At 47.8% G+C, this 24,232-nt stretch overlaps 2 protein-coding genes across 2 annotated transcripts in view; both read left to right on the forward strand.

Moving 5' to 3' along the window:
* Window positions 1-43: 43 nt before the first annotated feature.
* Window positions 44-4,352, forward strand: birc5a (baculoviral IAP repeat containing 5a). The gene is made up of 4 exons (XM_056297805.1): window positions 44-244; window positions 1,804-1,913; window positions 3,924-4,041; window positions 4,205-4,352. Exons 1-4 carry the CDS (start codon window positions 137-139, stop codon window positions 4,295-4,297), a joined length of 429 nt encoding a protein of 142 aa, XP_056153780.1. The 5' UTR covers window positions 44-136; the 3' UTR covers window positions 4,298-4,352.
* A 1,132-nt stretch (window positions 4,353-5,484) lies between these two features.
* Window positions 5,485-24,232, forward strand: part of tmem235b (transmembrane protein 235b) — a 32,769-nt gene continuing 14,021 nt past the window's right edge. The window contains exons 1-3 of the mRNA XM_056297575.1: window positions 5,485-5,659; window positions 5,826-5,891; window positions 5,986-6,123. Coding sequence (XP_056153550.1) covers window positions 5,485-5,659; window positions 5,826-5,891; window positions 5,986-6,123 — 379 coding nt within the window. The remainder of the gene's footprint in view (window positions 5,660-5,825; window positions 5,892-5,985; window positions 6,124-24,232) is intronic.

Raw genomic sequence — 24,232 nt, forward strand, 5'->3', positions numbered from 1 at the left:
ACATCCGCTGGAATTTAAACTGCCTTCCGCTTCAGTCGCGCAGGATACTGGTCTCTGCTGCCCGGCATAACATTTCAACGCTTAAAGGTTGACACATACACACAAAAACAACAACAACCTTTCAAAGACTCCAGCTATGGACCCTTACCAAGACAAGGACACTCAAATGTATTTCTACGAAAATAGACTGAAAACCTTCGTGGGATGGCCGTTCAACGAGGGCTGTTGTTGTACTCCAGAGAACGTAAGTAAGCTAACAAGGCCAGCTAGCGCGAAGTCCGGAGTCCGGGGCTAGCGTGAAGTCCGGAGTCCGGGGCTAACGTGAGGTCCGGGGCTAGCGTGAAGTCCGGAGTCCGGGGCTAGCGTGAGGTCCGGGGCTAGCGTGAAGTCCGGAGTCCGGGGCTAGTGTGAAGTCCGGGGCTAGCGTGAAGTCCGGAGTCCGGGGCTAGCGTGAGGTCCGGGGCTAGCGTGAAGTCCGGGGCTAGCGTGAAGTCCGGAGTCCGGGGCTAGCGTGAGGTCCGGGGCTAGCGTGAAGTCCGGGGCTAGCGTGAAGTCCGGCGGTATGATCAGAGACCAGTTCCCGGCGCAAGACCTGAGGCGGCTTCTAGGGTCGAGCATGCGTGTTAGTGCATGTGAGCTAACGACGATAATAATAATAATGATAATAATAATGATAATAATGATTGTACAGTTTATTTGTGGGCGCCCTTCAGAGCACTCAGTGCCCCCGCACAGAGCCCAGTACAGAGCCAGCTGCGCGGCATCAGACGGCATGAAGTCCAAACTAAGCAGGTAGCCGGTAACAAGTTAACAGATGAGTATCAAATCAACATCTGCACACAACTCAGTGGGGCGTGGATAAGACTGAATATGCAGGGAGCTGGCGTTAGCAGGGTAGCTAGCAAGCTAATGGTTTTAATGAAAACATCTGTACTGCCCTCACATGGCCCTTGGCTTGCTGCCTCCGACCCCGGAGAAGCGGCTGAAGATGGATGAATGAAGTCTATACTGTAAAAATCCGTATTTAAACCCACCCAATGAAGTAACGATAGCCAGGAACGCGGGGGAGAAATGCCAAGGGAGGTGGAGGTTGGTTTTTGCTTGGTGTGAGATGGCGTTGCTGAATATCGACGTGAGTTCTGCTCCAGTCTGATACAGCAGTATGGTCTTCATGTTGTGTAGATAGCTAGACACATATGTTTTAATCAGAATCACATTTATAAGGGAGGATAAAAGGAACTTTATTCACAATAATGTATAATACAAAATCAATAAAAACACTCCACAGCCAAAATCATTAAAAATACAGGTACTCCAAATATTTAAAAAAAAACATTCATACTGCATTGCTGCTGGTGTCAGATTGAATCAGATTTATTGGCCGTGTAGGTTTGCACACAATAGGGTTGACTCCGGTTTCGTGGCTCTCACAGTGTACGAAGAATAACAACACAGCAGTCATCAGATATATACACGAGGATTGACTATATACAGGCGAACAGTCGTTAGTCTGTATATTTGTATATCATAATAATTAGTGCCTCATTAAGTAGTTATTGTAAATCTGTTGTTGGTGGTCATTTCTAATTCATGTCCATCTGTCCAGAAAGAGGAATCCCTCTTCTGAAGCTCTTCCTGAAATTTGACATTTTTTCCAGTAATGGTTTTCTTCTGTGGAGTTTTTCTTCATCAGGATAGGGCTATTCTGTCTTATCAGAGAATTAAATAGTATATGAACCTGTGGGACTGAATCGTAATTTAAAGTGGTACAAATAAAACTAAACTTCTTCTCACTCTCTGCAGATGGCCAAAGCCGGTTTCATCCACACCCCTTCAGACAACAGCCCTGACACCGCCACCTGCTTCTTCTGCCTCAAGGAACTGGAAGGCTGGGAACCAGAAGATGATCCGATGTAAGATTATCCTGTTCAGTATGTTGGTAGCATAAAAACACACCTGGAAGGAAGGAAAATCAGTGAGCTTTTACTCACAAATGAATTTTAATCTCTTCGGTGGAAATCTAAATTTGCTTTCCAGATATTCTACCAGTGCATGTGGAGGAGAACACTCATCGAAACCTGCTAAACACGTTTTTCTCTTTGGCTTTACTGTGGATTTTCTATTTTCCATTTGAGATCAATATATCTTTATGCATGCTCAATCCAGGTGAAACACAGCAAACTGAATCGGTTCATCTGGACACACCATTTATTGAGTGAGAAATGTTTCATCATCATCTAAGTGACTTCTTCACTCTCAGCTGACTGCAGGTATCCGCACCCTTATGATCAATACAGTGGCATAATGACCGAAAACGATCGGTTTCATATGCAAATTGCCGTGAACATTAACTAGAGTTACAATGGTCATGTGTACTATTCACAGCAGATTTGGGATTGGTTGCAATCACAGCATTGTAAGATGGTGACAGATGTTCTCTTAGGCCCCCCTCGGTTTAGGGATGGTCGTTCCCTCTTTCCCTAGATGGCAACCCTCATTCCCAATTCAAACCAGCGTTCCTCCCTATCGGGGGGGGGTGTCTAAGAGTACATCTGTCTCCATCTTGCAATGCTGTGATTGCAACTATTCCCCAATTCTCTGTGAATAGTACACATGACCATTTAAACTCTAGTTAATGCTCACGGCAGTTTGCATATGAAACCGATCGTTGCTTTTAGCCGTTATGCCTGTGTATAGTTTATAAGGGTGGGGGTTAGGGCTGTCAAAAATGACGTTCCAATATTCCTTCTAAAAAACACATGGGTTCGATAGCGGCAATCCAAGCAACCATCAAGGAACTTGAGAATTGGTTCACCACAGTAGACAAGTCTGGCCTAGCTGGCAGGTTCAAGGCTTGGATTTACCAACATGGCATCTTACCCCGAGTATAGACACACCCATATGTGATCATGAAACTGGTCGTTGGTTTCTGTCGTTATACAACTGTCACCATTTTACAATGCTGTGATTGCAACAGTCCCTAATCCTCTGTGAACCGTACACATGATCAGTGGTCACACAGTTTGGGTCGTTATGCCGCTGTATTGTTTATAAGGGTGGTGATACCTGCAGTCTGTTTAGCCTGAAGAAGTCACTTATGCCCCATTCCACCGCATGGTACTGGCTCAACTCCACTCCACTCGACTCTATTCGACTCTGTTCGCTTTACTTTTTGGGATTTTGTTTTCCGCTGCAGATAGTGCCCCTGATGGCGAAGTCATTTGTGGGCATGTTGACGAGTTTTTGTTGTTTCTTAAGATTCAATTTGTATTTTATTTATTTATAGTGGTATTTTCATGTCAGCTTTTAATATCGGCTCCGCTCACTTGGAACCTCGACGGAGGTGGTACCAAATTAAGTACCTGGTACCAGGTACTATCCTTAACTTTTGCCCAATGGAAAACCAGAAAAAGCGAGTAGAGTTGAGCTGAGCTGAGTCGGTCCCGTGCCCTGGAAAAGGGGCATTAGTCGAGTGATGACACGTATCTGTCAGTAAACATGTCCAGGTGAGCTGATTCAACCTTCTTTGATTTTCTTACCTGCATTATTGAGCATGCATGAAGACACACGTTTCTCACTGTTGAGAACAGAAGATTTCGGCTGCAGGATTTCTTAATAAAGGGCTGCAGTCACCAGGACTCTGGGAACAAACTGCACATAAGAGTAAAACACAGGACTGTAATGCTGCTCTTTACCTACACTCTGTGTTGCGTATCTCACACTTCATTTTCCTGGAAGACGTGTTGATAATGTGCAGGAGAGTCACACACACACACACACACACACACACACACACACACACACACACACACACACACACACACCAGCTCTACTGCGTAGAAACCTTCAACTTTGCTGACAGATGTCTTGCACACCGGTTAACTGAAGCCTGTGGATTTAACCGTTTCTGTCTTGCTTTCCAGAAAGGAACACAAGTCTCACTCCTCCGTCTGCCACTTCATCAAGCTGAAGAAGAAAGTGGAGAACCTGACTGTGGAAGAATTCCTTAAACTACATAAAGAGAAACACAAGTTTATGATGGTACGCTTTACAAGGGAATAACGAACTACTTAAAAGTCACATCAAGTACAAGACTGCTCACAAGCGAAGAGTTTTTTTAAATGTCCTTCTGTAACTGCAGCAGGAACAAGAGGTCTTGACGGCATTCCTGTTCCAAATATCACTTCTGTTCCTTTCATCACAGGGTAAACGATGTAAAGACGCCATCGCTATGTATGCGGAGGCGGCCAAATTGAGGAGGGCAGAAATCGTGAAGACGGTCATGGGTGAAGAGTGACGGAGGAAGGAGCCGAGTTTTAATTTGCTACATGTTTAATAAACGAATGAAGAAAGAAAAGACTCAGACTCGGGGTTGTGCTTTTTTCTTGTAGCTTTACCTCGGACTGAAAAGAGAAGGGTCCAGCTGCAGCCTGCACCACTGGAGCGCCACATGCCAGCTCCGTCTTGTGCCCTAACCTTAACCTCGGCGGGGGGGTGGAGGGGGGGGGGGGATTGGGCCTAATGCTGCGCTCCATTCAAAGATTCAAAGTCCGAGGGTGGAATTTCCGTCCTCCAGGTGCGCGATGCCAAACTTGAACAACTGACATGGCTGTCGGTGCTAAATGGTGTTTTTATGGGCGAGTGTATAAACGGCTGAACTGTCGGCGATGCAGCCTCCTCGCCTATAGAGAGGAAACGGGCCTAATGTGTGCAGAGATCCCTTCCAGAGGTCGTTCACCACAACCAGCTGCTTAACGCCGTCCACATAGCTGGACATCAGTTTACAACTCCCTCCTTGCTGGCGCCCCGGCGTCGGCCATCAGACCTCTGGAGCTTGTTCAGAAAGCTGCAGCTCGTCTGGTGTTCAACCGCCCTAAGTGCTCCCACACATCTCCCCTCCTCATGTCCCTACACTGGCTCCCAGTAGCTCCTCACATCCAGTTTAAGACTCTGGTGCTGGCCTACAGGCCAGGGAAAGGAACAGCTCCTTCCTATCTCCAGGCCATGGTCAAGCCCTACACCCCCACCCCACCACTTGGCTCTGCTGCCTCGAGACGCCTGGTTGCCCCGCACCTACCAGCACCTACCAGCAGACTCTCACCAGCACCTACCAACAAACGGGTGAAAAGTCTCAGCTGTACATATCAAGTTACGTCCCCAGTGATGAGGCTGAACGGACGGCATTGGGGACGTAAGTTGATATGTACAACTTGAAACTTTTCACCCGTCTCTTAGTAAGAGGTAACACGGGGATTCGAACCGCCGACCCCCGTGGATATAAAACAATTTCTGCGTGGTTGGTGTTTCGTGGACGTCAGGTCCTGTGACGTCACGCCAACTGCGTGTCCTCTAAAGTAACGTTAACATGTAACGCGTCGCCTCAGTGTGAACGCTGCGTCCTGTGCGTAAAAACGCGGATCGCAGCCGAGGCGCCGGATCCACGTTTTGAAGTTACGCATTGATTGGACCGAGGAACGGGACGGGATGAGAAGTTCCAGCCGGGTGGCCATCTCCGCCTGCGTCTCCCTGCTACTGAGTTTTACTTTACTGGCTGCGGCCATCGGCAGCGAGTACTGGTACATCATAGAGATGAATCCGCTAAACCGGAGCCACATGGAGGATCTGAGCTCCCATTCAGGACTGTGGAGAATCCACGAAGGTAAACTCGATACTCGTCAGAGAGACGACTGAATAAACGCCCCAGTGGAGATCTGAGTGTGGGTTTCTTCACGGTGATTCCACTTTGGGTTGTTTACTCAGTGACTCCATTAAGGAATTTAATCTTATTTGCGCTATTTCTTGTTTTTTCTTGTCATCATATCCAGGTGGGAAGGTTTATTTCTTCACAGCCGCCGAATCAAACTACACAGAGTCGGAATTACAAATGCTGAGTGAGTTCTTCTTAAAGTCTGCGTCCTTTTAATAATGAAGACAGACTGCAATAATCCATCTGAGCGTGCGTGTGCGTGTGCGTGTGTTCTCCAGACATGCACAGTGTGATCGTGGTGGTGCTCCCCATCAGTCTGGTCCTCCTGGTGTTGGGTGGGATCTGCGGACTGGTCGCCTCTCTGGTCCGGAGTCGTGCTCTGCTCACCGGCACCGCCTCCTACCTCCTCCTCTGCAGTAAGATTGATTGATTGATTGATTGATTGATTGGCTGGCTGGCTGATAACTACCTTTGCTCTTAGCTTATCCATATCTGCTCTTATTGCCCTCTGAGGGCCACTGAAAGGATCCAGCTTGAAATAAATGTTGGGGCGAAATGCAGTCCGAGGTGGTGCTTCTGACTTGTGGCGGCTCAGTCTGTAGCCAGAGAGCTTGGAAGAGCTGTTAAGAACAGGAGGAAGAGCCGGGATGGAGCAGGGTCACATGCAAAGCGGAGTAGCGTCGGCAACAAGTCCATTTATGCACCGAGTCCCTGAATCTGACTCCTGGAAAATTAGAGTTGGTCTTATTGCACCTTTGGAAAACTGCAGTGGAGGACCAATGTAAAAGTTCATTATGAGGGGGAGAAGGGGGGGGTCCCCCTCTGCTCTGTGTAGGTTAGTTTGAGGGGAATGACGTCACGTGTTTAGGTGCCAAAGTAGTCCGAGACAGTGGCTCTTATCAGGTCCCCTGGGACCGGCAGGCCTGCTGGTTCTCTGCTTTCTGCGGGTAGTTCACGACATTCTTGGAGGATGGAGTAACAACAAGTGAACGTATTTAAAGCTACGTGTCCTTAATGTCTTCCGTTTGGATCGATGTGGCTCATCTGGTGGTCACGGTAGTTCGTTTTTATACCACAAACTCCAGTTAAATGAGACAAGTTTAGAGACGGGAGCTCAGCTACAGCAGGAGGACAATCGGTTTGACGATGCTACGGCCCGCGTGGACGCTAACGTGGGTGTTAGCCAACACCCACAGGAAGGGCCAAGACGTCACTTCCGTTCCTAAAGCATAGCGATCACAGACGTTTGGGACTCGGCAGTTTGTCCTGCATCGCACACGAGGTCTGATACGCGGTTTGCAGACCAACCGCGGTGCAGGACAAACTGCCGCTGGCCTGCGTGTGTGTGTGTGTGTGTGTTTGTGTGTGTGTTTGTATTGCCCAGTGTGTGTATTGGCCATTCTTAACACGTGCGATTGCGTTTGGTCGTGTGTGCTTATTCTGGTATATCCACAGTTCCGTAGCCCCCCCCATTAATAGTCAAGCTCCGACTGGGCACCCCAAAAAAATACGCTGGCTCCGCCAATGAGTGTGGAAAATAATTATGACCAATGCGCCTAGAGGCATGCGTGGTCGTTACGCTACGCCCTCCCCTCCCCTCCTCCTCCTCCTCCTCCTCAGCATACCAGCTCCCTCACGCCTCTGGGCGCACGCGCTTCCGATGACGTCACGGTCTCACCATCCCACTTCTGACACCAATGGAGCGAATTCGGGGAGGGGGGGGGTTGGGGGTGCAGCCGGGAACCGAGCCCGGGTCTCCCGCACCACGGGCGACTACGTTAACCAGCTCACTAAAGGGTCTGACCCGTTAGCCAAGGGCTAGCGAGTCTAGTCCGTGGTCGTTGCACTATAAATGAATGTCGGTGATATTTAAACCCTCGCCAAACGAGTTCACACAATGATGATTAACTATCACCACCAAGTAAACCTCTCTGGATCTGCAGTAAACCGGACTTTCAAATCTGGTTTCTGGGGGCCACATTCCTGCGCTGGAGCACTTGCAGTGATGCGTTTTATGTCGGCCAGCAAACTCTGCCTCTGATTGGTTAAGGTTGGGTTAGCGTTGGCCAATCAGAGGCATGCAAACGCTTCATCACACGGAAGCGGAAGTTGGATCTACAGAGAAACGGTAGAGGGCGCTGTTGCTTTGCCATGGCTGTGAAGTAGCGACAGAATAGTGTCTGATGCTGCAGAGCAACAAGCGCGACACGGCCCCAGACCCAGACCCGCGGGTCGCGTGTTTGTGGACCGTAGGATGGTTAGGGCAGAGACCGCAATTCCGCTATTTGGCAGCAGGGGGAGTGTCCCCAGAATGTCCGCGTACTGAAATGTGACGTAGGCTTCACTCTGTAGACAGACAGCTGTCATTCAAGCAGATGTAACGTATATTGTAACGTAGCGCTAGACTAGCTACACTAGCACTAGCAGCTCAAACACTAAACATCACACACGCGTCAAAACAGGGTGAATAACACACACACACACACATCACAGAAATGTGTTTAACTAACGTTAGTTTAACATAGTGTAGTGGGAAATGCCTGGGGATGTACTTGGACTGTTGCACTGGGCACGTGCAGCTAGAGGACCAATCACAGGTTAGCTCGCGCTGTCACAGACGCAACTATATTAGACACCGCGGGGGAGACAAAGGCAGAACTGTTTAGCAACCATATCGTAGACTGTCACCTTAGCGTGGGATAGAGCAGGGAAACCTAGCGTATCCTGGGCTAGACAGCAGATACGGTGGCTAGCAGTGGTAGTGTTAGCAGCAGACTGCCTCGGTACCTGTAGCTAGCTGACTACCCCCGTGAGCTTCCCCAGAGAGACTGAGAGAGACATTCACCCGGTCACACCGGAGCCAGAGTACAGAGAGAGAGAGAGACACGCACCCCGGAGAGCAGCCATCCATCTCCCGCCCCGCCTAGAGCTCAGCCGCCCTGTTCCATCACCAGCCCTGGTCCCAAGGTGAGCTTGCTAACCCATTAGCACACGGCTAACTAGCTAACTAGCAGGCCAGCCCTAGCATTGGCGCAGCTATCTAGCTAACGGTGGTGAAGCCCGGTTTGTCGCACCTAAAAGTCCCCGCCTCCATCCATAGTTATCCGGGCTATAGAAAAACCGCGACAAGTGGTGTCAGAAGTGGGATAAAAGGTTGGGATTCGCCATAATCTCAACACCGGAGGATCCTGCCCCGGTCACATGGCGGCATAATTCAGCCTGCACACTGTGAGCTAACCCAGCTAGCAACTGAGTGAGTCAGCCGTTTTGTGAAGCACTGTAATTTCTTCAGCAGTCACGTAAATCAGTGGAAAAGTGAAAATGTCACAGGACAAGGGAGATGTAGAAGAACAGTCTGAGTTGAGTCTGGATGGTGCTGGTGTGGGGACCGAAGACCCCGGAGAGCACGCCTGGATGAAGCTCCTCCTGGCGCAGATGGAAACCATGAACCAGGCCCAGGTTCAGATGCAACGCCAGATGGAAAACGTGGAACGCCAGGCCCAAGTTAAGATGCAACGCCAGATAGAGATGCAGATGGAGGCCCTCACAGCGCATATCGATGGACTAGCGGAGGCGGTGGCTAAGCGATTTCGTCCCCCCACACCTCCCATTCAGCGCGCCGATTGGGCCCGTCATCGTTCGGATATCCGGGGTGAGCCTCCCGGTTTGTCGCCCATCGCTCAAGTGGTGAAGCAGGGGGTTTCTCCTGGTGGCCCTCAAAGCGATAGTTGTGTAGGGTCGGCAGGGGCTGTGCTCGGAGAACGAACTAGCAGAACGGTGCAAGACATGGGCCTACTCTCGCAGTTCACCCCGGCCCGGGAGAACCCAGGGGCCAGACAGCGAGATGGCGCTGATCACCTGTTGCCAGCAGCTATGGGCGCAGTGGCTAACTTGAGCGACCGGCGCAATGAGGAGACGCCAGCCAGGCCGAGCAGCAAAGCGGCCCCAGCAGCCCTGCGCTATACAGGAAATGGACCCAGTGAGCCCGCACCACTTACCAGCACTCCGATCGGTCATGGTGGAAAAAATGGAGCGACTGCAGTACCACCCCCCGACGGGATGCAGGGTGGCCAAATGTCCCTGGACAGCAACGGCGGCCGAAACCTGCTGGATGACAGCGTTGGAGGGCAGGCAGGTTCCTCTAGAGGTCAACAGAGCCAGACAGGAGACCTTCAAAGTCGGAGCGGCAACCGAAGCTCACAAGGTCCCGACCGAGGACACGAAAATGACATCAAGCTCCTCGCCACTTTTGATGGTAAGGGCGACTGGGATAGTTTCGTTGGACCATTCGAACGGATGGCGAGAAAGAGGGGCTGGACCGACGAGACCTGTTTGGACGCCTTGTATCTCCGACTGAGGGACAACGCCATGTCTTTTGTCATCGCGCAGCCGGCTCCGATAAAAGATGACTACCACGCGCTCATCACCCAGTTACGCCGCCGCTACGGTAAAGAGCTGCCTGGGGGAACTGCGCGCCGTAAACTCAGCGAGGTTAAGCAGGCCAGAGAGATGACCCTCTATGCGTTTGGCGAGGAAGTGAGGGGACTTGTCACACTGGCATACCCGCGGGTTGGTGTTACACTGCAGGAGGCCTACGCTGCAGAAGCCTTTCTGCGCGGGCTGAAGAACCAAAACATCGCGTATGAAGTCCTGGGGGCAGAACCCAAAACACTAGCTGAAGCAATCAGGAAGGTTGAGGCACGCGAGTATGACTTTGGAGCGACGCTGGGGCGAGAGGTTGAAGGAGGGGGGAGAGTCCGGCGAGTAGCATGGGAAGACGAGCGGCGTCGCGATAGCTCTCCAAGTCCTCCGCCGGTAGGAGACAGCTTGAGCACCCCCGAGCTCAAGACCCTGGCCAGTGGCATCGACAACATTAACAAGGTGAAGTTGCACAGGCACATCAGCCCAGACCACCTACTCCAAGTGTGTTCTCGAGTATGTCCACTGCTGGAGAAAGAGGTTCCTGCCAGCGTGCCTGGTCTCCACAGCATCCTGGGAGCCGGCAGGCAGAACCTCCTGCGTACCAACAAGAGCTGCAAGCATGTTGTGTGGAAGGGCTCAGCGCTGGCTGCTCTGCACTGTGGACGACCCCCAGAGCCTCCTATTATCTATGGGAGTCCACCCAATATCGTGGAGACGAGCAATGGGCGTCGGCTCAATGGCTCCTACCGTCTACGCCAGCTACTGCCTACAGCTGTCTACCAGCACATGAAGATGCACAAGAGGATTCTGGGACATCTCTCCTCTGTCTACTGTGTCACCTTCGACCGCACCGGGCGACGCATTTTCATGGGCTCAGATGACTGCCTGGTGAAGATCTGGGGCACAGATGACAGGCGCCATGCTCTGTTGTCTGCTCCAGCACCAGCCATAGGGCCGCAGGAAACACCTGAAGGAGGTCCTCCCGCTGCTGACATGGAGGAGCCGGGGGCGCAGAGAACAGAGGAGTACGAAGGAGTGACAGAGCAGGAGGAGATCGATGAAGACCTTGATCTCCGGCTGGAGGACCTGTTCCACGCAAACGACGATGGAGGACCCAGCACACCAGGCTCCCCGGCTCGGTTCCAGCCGCTCCAACACACTGCTGCCAGCTACTCTTCAGGCGAGTCGACAATCACCCAACGTCGTGGGACAGCAGCCTGTGCTCCGGGCGGGCAGTCCAACGCCCCTGACCCAGAAGGAGACGAAGCCAACGCCGCTGAGTCCCATCTCCCGTACACCACCAGACGGGGCCGGCCAGTCCGGAGGCCCGCCTGGCTCCTAGACTAACTTTGACGGACGTGACTAGTTGACTTGGGGGTTACTAGGCTAGTCACAAGAGTCCAGTATGGATAGCGACCACCCACATTTGTCTGACGCCCTTTGTTCCGGGCCTAGTTCATTTCGCGGGTGTTCTGTCCCGTTTATCGTGTTAGATTAATCAGACTGATCTTTGTAGTCTGTTGTTCATTTATGTTGAAGGGACTCAACAGTGCTGGAGGGGGGCAGTGTAGTGGGAAATGCCTGGGGATGTACTTGGACTGTTGCACTGGGCACGTGCAGCTAGAGGACCAATCACAGGTTAGCTCGCGCTGTCACAGACGCAACTATATTAGACACCGCGGGGGAGACAAAGGCAGAACTGTTTAGCAACCATATCGTAGACTGTCACCTTAGCGTGGGATAGAGCAGGGAAACCTAGCGTATCCTGGGCTAGACAGCAGATACGGTGGCTAGCAGTGGTAGTGTTAGCAGCAGACTGCCTCGGTACCTGTAGCTAGCTGACTACCCCCGTGAGCTTCCCCAGAGAGACTGAGAGAGACATTCACCCGGTCACGCCGGAGCCAGAGTACGGAGAGAGAGAGACACGCACCCCGGAGAGCAGCCATCCATCTCCCGCCCCGCCTAGAGCTCAGCCGCCCTGTTCCATCACCAGCCCTGGTCCCAAGGTGAGCTTGCTAACCCATTAGCACACGGCTAACTAGCTAACTAGCAGGCCAGCCCTAGCATTGGCGCAGCTATCTAGCTAACGGTGGTGAAGCCCGGTTTGTCGCACCTAAAAGTCCCCGCCTCCATCCATAGTTATCCGGGCTATAGAAAAACCGCGACAATACGTCACAAAACACGTTACATCTGCTTGAATTCAGCGATAAGTCCACCGAAATATTTGGCTAGAATGACAGCTGTCTGTCTACAGGGTGAAGCCTACGTCACATTTCAGTACGCGGACATTCTGGGGACACTCCCCCTGCTGCCAAATAGCGGAATTGCAGCATCTGCCCTAACCATCCTACGGTCCACAAACACGCGACCCGCGGCGCGCCTAACGCCGGTTGCGAGCGCATCCTGTAAAAGGTCCCTCGCAGTCCCACAACCCCGTTTCCTGAAGCCTAGTTTTTCCCGACACTGCCACCCAGCGACTGGGATGACCAAGGACCGCACTTCTGTGGACAAGATGGACGACAATCGGAGTACGAGCACCGAATGTGAATGAGGTTTTCTTTGTTTAATCCTGGTGTGTTGAATTGGACAGCAGACTTAGCGTTAGCTAGCTGAGGTATGCGTAGCTAACGGACCATCCGAAGGCCCTGCAGTCGCCTGTTAGCTTGTGATGGGTTGCTGCACAATGGCCTGTTTGCTTATTTATTTAATCAAACCGTAGCGCGATTTTGGCAAGCCCAGCCAGGTGTCTTGTATTAATTGTTGCCTTAATGACTATGATAATTCATTCTAACTAGCGTATTAATTAAATTTCAGAGGATGATAAAAGCATGTCGATATGATCTGCGTCTTGTCAGCTAGCATTACATTAAATCACCTTTAGCTTATTATAAGTGTAAATGTTTGTTTAACACTCATTGTTTTACCATTTCAGTTCAGTTTAAATAATCTTAATAATTAAACTGTGCCGACTTCCTGTTTACCCCACAAGACGTGGTGTCAGCCAGTCTCTTCATTTTGACACTTGTAATTTTCCATGAGATGTTTGGCATTTTTAATAGTCGGTTATTTAATTTAGGCCCAGTCTGCAGGCCTACACCAAATGTCACCATGTGTTAGATTCTGCCATGTACTGTGCAGCCTTTATGGAGTGATGTCATGGACACCGATTAAGCTCAACCCAGGACAGAAGGTTCGAAATGTCTTTTGATTCAGTACTAGGCTTACGCCTAATTTATGTCTGTGAAATGATCTCAAAAATGTTCAGCTTGACCAATTAAGCTCTCTCCTTTTCAAGATGCATATAACAATCCATGAAGGGAGATACTTGCCCGAATTCGAAAGATGCACCACATGTTGCGAGGACTTCCACTGCCCGCTCTCTGTACAACAAACTTGGTACAACAAAGTTGAGCAAGGTCAGAACCCATTTAGAGAGCCATTTCAACTGTGCAGTTCGCCATGAAGGTAAAGTTTGCAAGCATTCTCTTGGGAAATGCAAATGGGGTTACAATGAATCTATGCATTAAAAGCAGCCTGAACGTAATGCTCAATTCAATTTGAGCAATTAATCAAATTAAGTCCCTCTCTGATTTGTTTGTGGTGACCAGGATTCAAGGATTTTTATCATCATCTCACCCCAGTTACATTTGTACTTTCAGTATCAAATGCTCTATGGTATGGAAGCAGTGACAACAACAGAGGCTAGAATCTACATTACAAGTAGCAGTGATGAGCATGCTGCATTGGTCCTTGGGAGTGACTAGAAAAGACTGGAAGAGAAATGAAGAAGTGAGAGCTACATTCAAGATCAGAGGAATGAATGAGAAGTTGAGAGAGACAAGATTGAGATGGTTTGGACATGTACAGAGTATAGACTATATAGGAAAGAAAGTATTGGACCTGGAAATATCTGGCAAAAGAGGAAGACCAAGGAAAAGATGGAGAGACCAGATAGAGGAGGCCATGAGGAGGATGATGGACTGCAGGAGAGGGATGCATGAGACAAAAAGCTATGGAGGGCAAAAGTCCGCTGTGGCGACCACTGAGAAACAGGGAACAAGCAGAAAGAAGTATTAAATGCTACCTATGAAGAAATGAAAGTGACCTATCTTGAGTCCCACCCCCTCAGTGTGAAACAGCCAATTGTAGCGTAGTAAATATTGCCCTGTGACAAGCAATACATTGATGTGAATGAAGTTTCTTGGGATTTTGAGGTGAGCTTCTGTAGATGGGTGGGGATGGGGATGGGGTGGTGGAGGCCTGCTCACTTCAGGTGATGTAGGTAGTAGAGGCACTGTTGTGCCTTCTAGCCAGATACTTGATTCAGATTTTGGGTATTCATAATTTGCACTTTTAAATAATATGATCGTAAAATAATAATATTACAATTCTATGTTCTTATGTTTTGAGGTATACCATTCACACAGCTCCAACAATCACCACCATCTCAGTTTCAGCAACCACCACCACCCCAGCTCCAACAACCCTCTCTAATCCAAGTGGACAGATGCAAAGGGTCTGTGTGAAGCCAGTACTACAGAAACAGTCCCCCATACGCTGCTAGGTTCTCATGAACAAAAACTTTTAAAAAGGGCACATAGAAAGGAGGCACACAGCCAAACATAAGGACATAACAACAAGTTCCCACATTCAGAGTGAATGTGTAGATCCTGAGAATGGAGTCTATACTGTCCACAAATCTTTTCATGGTACCAGTACTTCTCTGCTTGTTCAAACTAAAGTATTGGGGAGGGGGGATCAGCATGGTTCCTGTGAATCCACTTAGTGCCAGGTGAATATTGAGTTGGCATGGAGGAGTAGACTGAATGCATATCAATTCATACACCTCAAATCAATAACTTACTGTACATCCATTCAACAAACTATCAACAAACTATCAGTTGGATGTCAAGAGAACATCTGTCTTAACTACATTAAGTTAACTATCAACAGGCTATCAGTAGACCATCAGTAACAAGAAATGTAAGACTGTATGGAAGTCTCTGTCGTGAGTATTTATGCATGTCAATTGCAGACCAATGCCTTTGCTTTTTACTATGCAATACTTTAGATTAATCTTGTTGTTATTGTTTGAACGGCACGGCCAGAGGTTTGCCTTCTGGACTGATGAGGCCAGAAGCTTCAGGGAACCCTTCAGCCAGTATACAGAGTGCCAAGAAAGAGTGCTATCACTGAGGACATTCCACTCCACATGCAGACTGTCATTGACTGGACTGCAGAGAAAAAGAGACTGATGGACTTCATTGCACAGTTACAGGGAGCTGGGCAGCATTGATGGTTCTTTGAGAATGTTCACATTTTCTCATCATTACAGAACAACTCACCGAAAAGATTCACCCAGGGCCTTTATTAAGAATATCATGAACAGATGTATCATTTAACTATGTGGCTCATGTATCTTTATCTTTAATGTGTATTTAATGTAACTGACATTTGATATTAGTTGTTCAATGAATAACAACTACAACACAATACACTCAAAAATCCAATTCCCACAAAACAAAATTTTCTGTACCTTGGTTTGGCCATAGAGTGTACTCATTGGGAAGCCTTCTAAGTGGTTTAATCAGAAGTCCTCTCCCCGGGTGCCTTTCTACCTCGACAGTGAGGAACAACAGGACACCCTTTTCACCTATCTGATAGATAATACTGCATAGAACACTGACACAACTAAGCTTCACGGATGAAGTGCTGTTCATCTGTGGCATCTATTTCCCGAGGTAGGCCTAACCCTCTATTTGTGCATGTTCTTGCTCCTGCACTTTCAAAACGTATACAAGCAGCATGCCTACCATGGTGCTGCTTGTGTACAGACCAGTGTATGATGGCTTGCTGTTCTGTATTGGTATATTTAAATTATGTTGTTCAAGAATTAACCATTTTCTTTTGGTAGGCCATCATGTAGGGCTTGGCTGTGCTGCAGAATTTGTCCTTGCAGGAGGATGAGCAGGTCTTCCTCTGTGGTCCACAATATCTTCTCAGGTAAGAATAGAGAATGTAATTTTTTTACACAATGCCATAAAATCTTTATCAGCTCTTTACTAATATATATATATGTATGTGTGTGTGTGTGTGTATGTATATATATAGATGAAATGCTGAGTGAGTACCTGAGGCAGCAAAAGACAAGAGTGTGTGGAGGAACAAGAAGAGGAGAGGAGGTACTATGGAAGATCAAACCCCTCTATGGGCTGTACCATCAATAGATAGAAGGCGTAGCTGATATCGAGAAATCCTACCAGTGGCTAGAAAAGTCCGGACAGAAGGACAGCACAGAGGCTCTGATCATATCAGCACAAGAACTGGCACTTGGGACCAGATCGGTTGAGGCATGGGTCTACCACACCAGACAAGACTCAAGATGCAGGCTGTGCAAAGATGCCCCGAGACAGTCCAATACCCAGTAGCAGGGTGTAAAATGCCAGCAGGGAAAGCATACACTGTAAGCCATAACCAAGTGGCAGGGATAGTGTACAGGAGTATCTGTACAGATTACAGACTGGAAGTCCCCAAGTCCAAATGGGAGACACTGCCAAAGGTGATTAAGAATGGCAGAGCTAAGATCCTGTGGGACTTCAAGTTCCAGACTGACAAGCAGGTGCTGGCTAACCAACCAGACATTGTGGTGGTCGACAAGGAACAGAAGACAGTAGTAGTGATCAATGTAGCAATCCTGAGTGATGGCAACATCAGGAAGAAAGCATGAGAAGCCAGAGAAATACCAAAGGCAGAAGGAAGAACTAGATCGGACGTGGAAGGTGAAATCCACAGTAGTCCCAGTGGTAATAGGAGCACTAGGAGCTGTGACCCCCAAACTGGAAGAGTGGCCCCAGCAGATTCCAGGAACAACATCTGAGGTCTCAGAAGTGTCAGCCCTTGTGAGCCAGCCCTCATTTTGTAAAGACCGAATTGGGTAAAAACCTGCAAGTCTACCTGTGCGAGTCCACCAAGCAAGGACACTGACTGGTAATTCCCTTTTCTACTATTTTCTCTCTTTGCCTGCCTCACCCACCATATGCTACAAAGACATCCCTGTCATTCAATGTTATTGGGGAAAAAATCGCGCCCGTTGGAGACAGTATAACCCTGAGAACCTCTACTCACTTAGGAAAAGCCTCTTCTACTCACTCCTCCTTTACCTTTGGCTTATGGAATTGCCAGTCGGCTGTAAATAAAACAGAATTTATCCAAGTGCTTGCTAATCTGTCAGACATTCAGGTACTAGCCCTGACCGAAACCAGAAACCGAAACCTGACAGAAAACACTGTCACACTGCTCGGCTCGCACTCTCTGTTGACTCTGCTTTCTCACACGCACCCTGTTGTGCTGGGGGTGGAGGTGGTAAGGGTATCCTCATTTCAGAAGACTGGAAATTCCCTAAGCTTTCTCCGCTAAGCAACAACTCCTCCTTTGAATACCATGCAATCATGATTACTGCTCCTATTAAGCTATTTGTGGTTGTCATGTACCGCCCACCAGGGTGTCAACTGGGGAACTTTGTAGTCGAACTAGACATGTTATTCTCAGCCATTCCTGATGATGACACACCGCTGATTGTCATGGCAGGCATGAATATCCATACTGACAGAACCCAAGCGACTGACTTCCCTGTCTCTTCTGTCCTCTTTTGACCTCAAACAGGTCCCCACCCCTCCCACATACAAAGCAGGCAATACTCTGGATCTGATTTTGACTCGGAACTGCTCCACAGCAAATCTGACTGTCACCCCACTACATTGGTCTCACCACGTCTTTATTCAATTTACGGCCTCCTTACTGGAACATCCTCATGTTCCTCCACAAAGGGTCTCCTTCCACCAAAACATCCGGTCCCTTACACCAACCCAGCTTTCCGATGAGGTCTTGGCTTCCATGCCTCTGCATAATGAATTCTCTTCACTCCCTGTCAATGAGGCTACAGTCACACTCTGTTCCTCACAAGCCTCCTCTGTTAACAATCTCTGCCTTCCAGCATCCAAACCTGCTCATAACACCCCTCCCCCCAGTCCACGGCTCACTGAGGTCATCAGAGAGCAAATAGCGTAAAACCAGAGTCCACTGACCTCAGTGACTATCAACGTCTCCTAGCATCATTCTCCTCCAGTTTAAAAACAGCTACTGCCACTTAATATTAGAGCAAGATCTGTGAAGCCACTGATGCTTGAAAATTTTTTTTGTAATTTTAACTCACTCCTCAATCGGCCTCCTCCTCCAACCTCCACTCTGCTCACTCCAGACAAGTTCGCCTCATACTTTACTGATTAGGTTTCTGCTATCAGTAACCAGTTCTCTGAACCTGACCAACTCTGTCTGCCACTGCCAGCTAACAGTGCCTCACTCACTGCATTCTCCCCCGACCGAGGAGGAAGTCTCCAAGCTTCTGCTGGACTCTCGTTCCACTATCTGTCAGCTGAACCCGATACCATCCAACCTCCTACAAACCCTTTCCCCCCACACTTAACCCCACAGTCACACACATCATCAATTCCTCGCTTACAACGGGTGTGTTTTCCACTTCATTTAAGCAAGCTTGGGTCGTCCTGCTGCTCAAAAAACCTACACTCAACTCAGCCCAGGTTGAAAACTACAGACCAATTTCACTCCTACCACTTCAATCAAAAATACTTGAGTGCATGGTCTTTAACCATGTCTCTGAATTCCTTTCTGAGAACAATCTGTACGATCCGAATTAGTCTGGCTTTAAACGGGGTCACTCTACCAAGACTGCACTCCTGTCGGTAATGGAATCACCGTGTTTTGGCTAGAGCTGCTGGTCAGTCCTCAGCTTTATTGCTGCTAGATCTGTCAGCTGCCTTTGACATGGTTAACACCAAATCCTCTCCACACTCACTGAGCTTGGTATCTCAGAATCTGCCCTCCTTAGAATATCTTGGAGAGAAGAAGTGTCCAAACCACACAGCTTATCCACAGGGGGGCCTCAAGGGTCACTGCTCGGTCCCCTTCTATTCTCAATATACACCACCTCACTTGGTGCAATCATCTGCTCCCATGGTTTCTCATACCATTGCTATGTTGACAATACCCAGCTCTTCCTATCATTCCCGCCAGATGGCCTCACAGTCTCGGCACAGATATCATCATGCCTTGTTGATATCTCTGCATGGATGAAAGAACGCCACCTTTAGCTTAACCTATCTATGACTATCTCTATCAGATCTCCTTGTCATCTCAGCCAGTCCATCCTTACAACAACAGATCAATATCCAGCTCAGGTCAACCCAACTCATGCCCACAAAGTCTGCCCGAAACCTGGGTGTCATTATTGATAACTAACTAACCTTTAAGGTTCATGTGGCCTCGATTGCTCAGTCGTGATGATTTGCCCTGTACAACATCAGGAAAATTAGATCCTACCTGTCTGATAATGCAGCTCATCTCCTGGTACAGGCTCTTGTTATATCACGCATTGACTACTTGCAACTCCTTACTGGCAGGTCTCCCTGCATGCACTTTCAAACCTCTGCAAATGATCCAGAACATGGCAGTGCATCTGGTCTTCAACCAACCCAAAACAACACACGTCACCCCGCTGTTCATATCCTTCCACTGGCTCCCAGTTGCTGCTCGCATCAAATTCAAAACCTTAATGCTTGCTTACAAAACAGCAACTAAAATAACTCCCGCATTCAGGTCTACACTCAGTCCTGCTCACTACGCTCTGCCAATGAAAGGCACCTGGCCTTCCGCCACAACAGGGCCCTAAGTCACTAGCCAGACTCTTCTCTTCTGTAGTTCCCCGGTGGTGAAACGAGTTACCAAACTCCATTTGATCTGCTGAGTCTCTCTCCATGTTTAAGAGGAAGCTAAAGACCCAGCGCTTTCTCCAACACCTCCACAGCTGGTAGTATTCGTATTTTTTTTAAATCGCTTCTATGCACCCTATGCATTGCCTTTGTGCACTGCCTGTTGACGCCTATGTCCTATCGGACTTGAACCTAGTTTTTTGGCACTTACTTGCATTGTTGTCTCCTGACTAGATCCTTGCTTATGTTGTGTTAACTCTCAGATGTATGTCAATTTGGATGAAGCGTCTGCTAAATGAGATTGCAACATTGTCTGTGTCAAAAAGAGTGCAGTCCTAGGAACAGCTAAGATACTGCGCAGGACCCTCAAACGCCCCGGCCTCTGGTAGAGGACCTGAGTTTGAGGAAGACACACACAACCCAAAATAGGGTGAGAGGGAGATTTATTTATGTGTATATACACTACCGTTCAAAAGTTTGGGATCACATTGAAATGTCCATATTTTTGAAGGAAAAGCACTGTACTGTTCAATGAAGATAACTTTAAACTAGTCTTAACTTTAAAGAAATACACTCTATACATTGCTAATGTGGTAAATGACTATTCTAGCTGCAAATGTCTGGTTTTTGGTGCAATATCTACATAGGTGTATAGAGGCCCATTTCAAGCAACTATCACTCCAGTGTTCTAATGGTACAATGTGTTTGCTCATTGGCTCAGAAGGCTAATTGATGATTAGAAAACCCTTGTGCAATCATGTTCACACATCTGAAAACAGTTTAGTTCGTTACAGAAGCTACAAAACTGACCTTCCTTTGAGCAGATTGAGTTTCTGGAGCATCACATTTGTGGGGTCAATTAAACGCTCAAAATGGCCAGAAAAAGAGAACTTTCATCTGAAACTCGACAGTCTATTCTTGTTCTTAGAAATGAAGGCTATTCCATGCGAGAAATTGCTAAGAAATTGACGATTTCCTACACCGGTGTGTACTACTCCCTTCAGAGGACAGCACAAACAGGCTCTAACCAGAGTAGAAAAAGAAGTGGGAGGCCGCGTTGCACAACTGAGCAAGAAGATAAGTACATTAGAGTCTCTAGTTTGAGAAACAGACGCCTCACAGGTCCCCAACTGGCATCTTCATTAAATAGTACCCGCAAAACACCAGTGTCAACATCTACAGTGAAGAGGCGGCTGTGGGATTCTGGGCTTCAGGGCAGAGTGGCAAAGAAAAAGCCATATCTGAGACTGACCAATAAAAGAAAAAGATTAAGATGGGCAAAAGAACACAGACATTGGACAGAGGAAGACTGGAAAAAAGTGTTGTGGACGGATGAATCCAAGTTTGAGGTGTTTGGATCACAAAGAAGAACGTTTGTGAGACGCAGAACAAATGAAAAGATGCTGGAAGAATGCCTGACGCCATCTGTTAAGCATGGTGGAGGTAATGTGATGGTCTGGGGTTGCCTTGGTGCTGGTAAGGTGGGAGATTTGTACAGGGTAAAAGGGATTCTGAATAAGGAAGGCTATCACTCCATTTTGCAACGCCATGCCATACCCAGTGGACAGCGCTTGATTGGAGCCAATTTCATCCTACAACAGGACAATGACCCTAAACACACCTCCAAATTGTGCAAGAACTATTTAGAGCAGAAGCAGGCAGCTGGTATTCTATCGGTAATGGAGTGGCCAGCGCAGTCACCAGATCTGAACCCCATTGAGCTGTTGTGGGAGCAGCTTGACCGTATGGTACGCAAGAAGTGCCCATCCAACCAATCCAACTTGTGGGAGCTGCTTCTGGAAGCGTGGGGTGCAATTTCTCCAGATTACCTCAACAAATTAACAGCTAGAATGCCAAAGGTCTGCAATGCTGTAATTGCTGCAAATGGAGGATTCTTTGACGAAAGCAAAGTTTGATGTAAAGAAAATCTTATTTCAAATACAAATCATTATTTCTAACCTTGTCAATGTCTTGACTCTATTTTCTATTCATTTCACAACATATGGTGGTGAATAAGTGTGACTTTTCATGGAAAACACAAAATTGTTTGGGTGATCCCAAACTTTTGAACGGTAGTGTATATATATATATATATATATATATATATATATATATATATATATATATATATATATAGATTGACAGCTGATGATTGCTTATGGCATTAAACAGGCTTGTACCATCTCATAAAGAATTTACTTGACTCACTGGATTATTTTGCTCCTTATTTGTTGAGCTCTTTCCCTACTGTTGAGTGTTTCTTTTAACAAAGTTATGTTTATACTATTATGTACAAAAGTATTGGGACACACCTTTTAATCATTCAATTCGGGTGTTTCATTCAGACCCATTGCCACAGGTGTATAAAGTCCAGGTGCTAGCCATGCAGTCTGTATTTACAAACATTTGTGGAAAAAAGGGTCATTCTGAAGAGCTCAGTGAATTCAAGCGTGGTACTGTCATAGGATGCCACCTTTACAGTAAGGCAGTTTGTGAAATTTCGTCCCAGCTAGAGATTCCATGGTCAACTGTAAGTGGTATTATTGAAAAGTGGAAGCATTTAGGAACAACAGTGATTCAGCCACGAAGTGGCAGACCACATAAAGTCACACAGAGGGGTCAACGAGTGCTGAGGCGCATAGTGCATAAAAGTCACCAACGCTCTGTTGACTCAATAACTGCAGAGTTCCAAACTTCCTCTGGCATTAACATCAGCACGAAAACTGTGCGCCAGGAGCTTCATAGAATGGGTTTCCATGGCTGAGCAGCTGCATGCAAGCCTTACATCACCAAGCACAATGCCAAGCGTCGGGTGGAGTGGTGTAAAGCACGCTGCCACTGGACTCTGGAGCAGGGGAAACATGTTCTGTGGAGTGATGAATCACACTTCTCTGTCTGGCAGTCTGATGGATGAGTCTGAGTTTGGCGGATGCCAGGAGAACGTTACCTGCCTGACTGCATTGTGCCAACTGTACAGTTTGGTGGAGGGGGGATGATGGTATGGGGTTGTTTTCCAGGGGTTGGGCTGGGCCCCTTAGTTCCAGTGAAGGGAAATCCTAATGCTTCAGCATACCAAGACATTTTGGACAATTCTATGCTTCCAACTTTGTGGGAACAGTTTGGGGAGGGTCCTTTTCTGTTCCAGCATGACTGTGCCCCAGTGCACAAAGCAAGGTCCATTAAGACATAGCTGGGTGAGTTTGGTGTGGAAGAACTTGACTGGCCCGCACAGAGCCCTGACCTCAACCCCATCGAACACCTTTGGGATGAACTAGAATGGAGATTGTGAGCCAGGTCTTCTCGTCCAACATCAGTGCCTGACCTCACAAATACTCTTCTGGATGAATGGGCAAAAATTCCCACAGACACACTCCAAAATCCTGTGGAAAGCCTTCCCAGAAGAGTGGAAGCTGCTACAGCTGCAAAGGGGAGACCAACTCCATATTAATGCCTATGGATTTAGAATGGGATGTCATAAAAGCTCCTGTAGGTGTCATGGCCAGGTGTCCCAGTACCTTTGTACATGGAGTGTATATCTATCTATCTATCTATCTATCTATCTATCTATCTATCTATCTATATATACATAAAACTTTGTTAAAAGAAACACTTAATAGTAGGGAAAGTGCTCAACAAATGAGCAAAATAATCCAGTATACTGGGTTATATATACATCAATATAGATGTAGGAAAAAAAACTTTTAATACGTAGCAGTACAAGCTTGTTTTGTGCGTCGTCCACTCATCAGCTGCTAATGTGTCTGTGTGGGTTTCCTCCGGGTGCTCTGGTTTCCTCTCAGAGTCCAAAGACATGTAGGTCAGGTGAATCAAAGACATGTAGGTCAGGTGAATCAAAGACATGTAGGTCAGGTGAATCAAAGACATGAAGGTCAGGTGACTCAAAGACATGTAGGTCAGGTGAATCAAAGACATGTAGGTCAGGTGACTCAAAGACATGTAGGTCAGGTGACTCAAAGACATGTAGGTCAGGTGACTCAAAGACATGTAGGTCAGGTGAATCAAAGACATGTAGGTCAGGTGACTCAAAGACATGTAGGTCAGGTGAATCAAAGACATGTAGGTCAGGTGACTCAAAGACATGTAGGTCAGGTGACTCAAAGACATGTAGGTCAGGTGACTCAAAGACATGTAGGTCAGGTGAATCAAAGACATGTAGGTCAGGTGAATCAAAGACATGTAGGTCAGGTGACTCAAAGACATGTAGGTCAGGTGAATCAAAGACATGTAGGTCAGGTGAGTCAAAGACATGTAGGTCAGGTGACTCAAAGACATGTAGGTCAGGTGAATCAAAGACATG

Source organism: Lampris incognitus, chromosome 17, assembly GCF_029633865.1.
Source record: "Lampris incognitus isolate fLamInc1 chromosome 17, fLamInc1.hap2, whole genome shotgun sequence".
In the NCBI taxonomy this organism is placed as follows: Eukaryota; Metazoa; Chordata; class Actinopteri; order Lampriformes; family Lampridae; genus Lampris; species Lampris incognitus.

Coding starts and splice junctions, on each gene's coding strand:
- birc5a (XM_056297805.1), top strand. CDS start 137: ATGGACCCTTACCAAGACAAGGACACTCAAATGTATTTCTACGAAAAT. Junction 245..1,803: donor GTTGTTGTACTCCAGAGAAC/GTAAGTAAGCTA, acceptor CACTCTCTGCAG/ATGGCCAAAGCCGGTTTCAT. Junction 4,042..4,204: donor AGAAACACAAGTTTATGATG/GTACGCTTTACA, acceptor CTTTCATCACAG/GGTAAACGATGTAAAGACGC.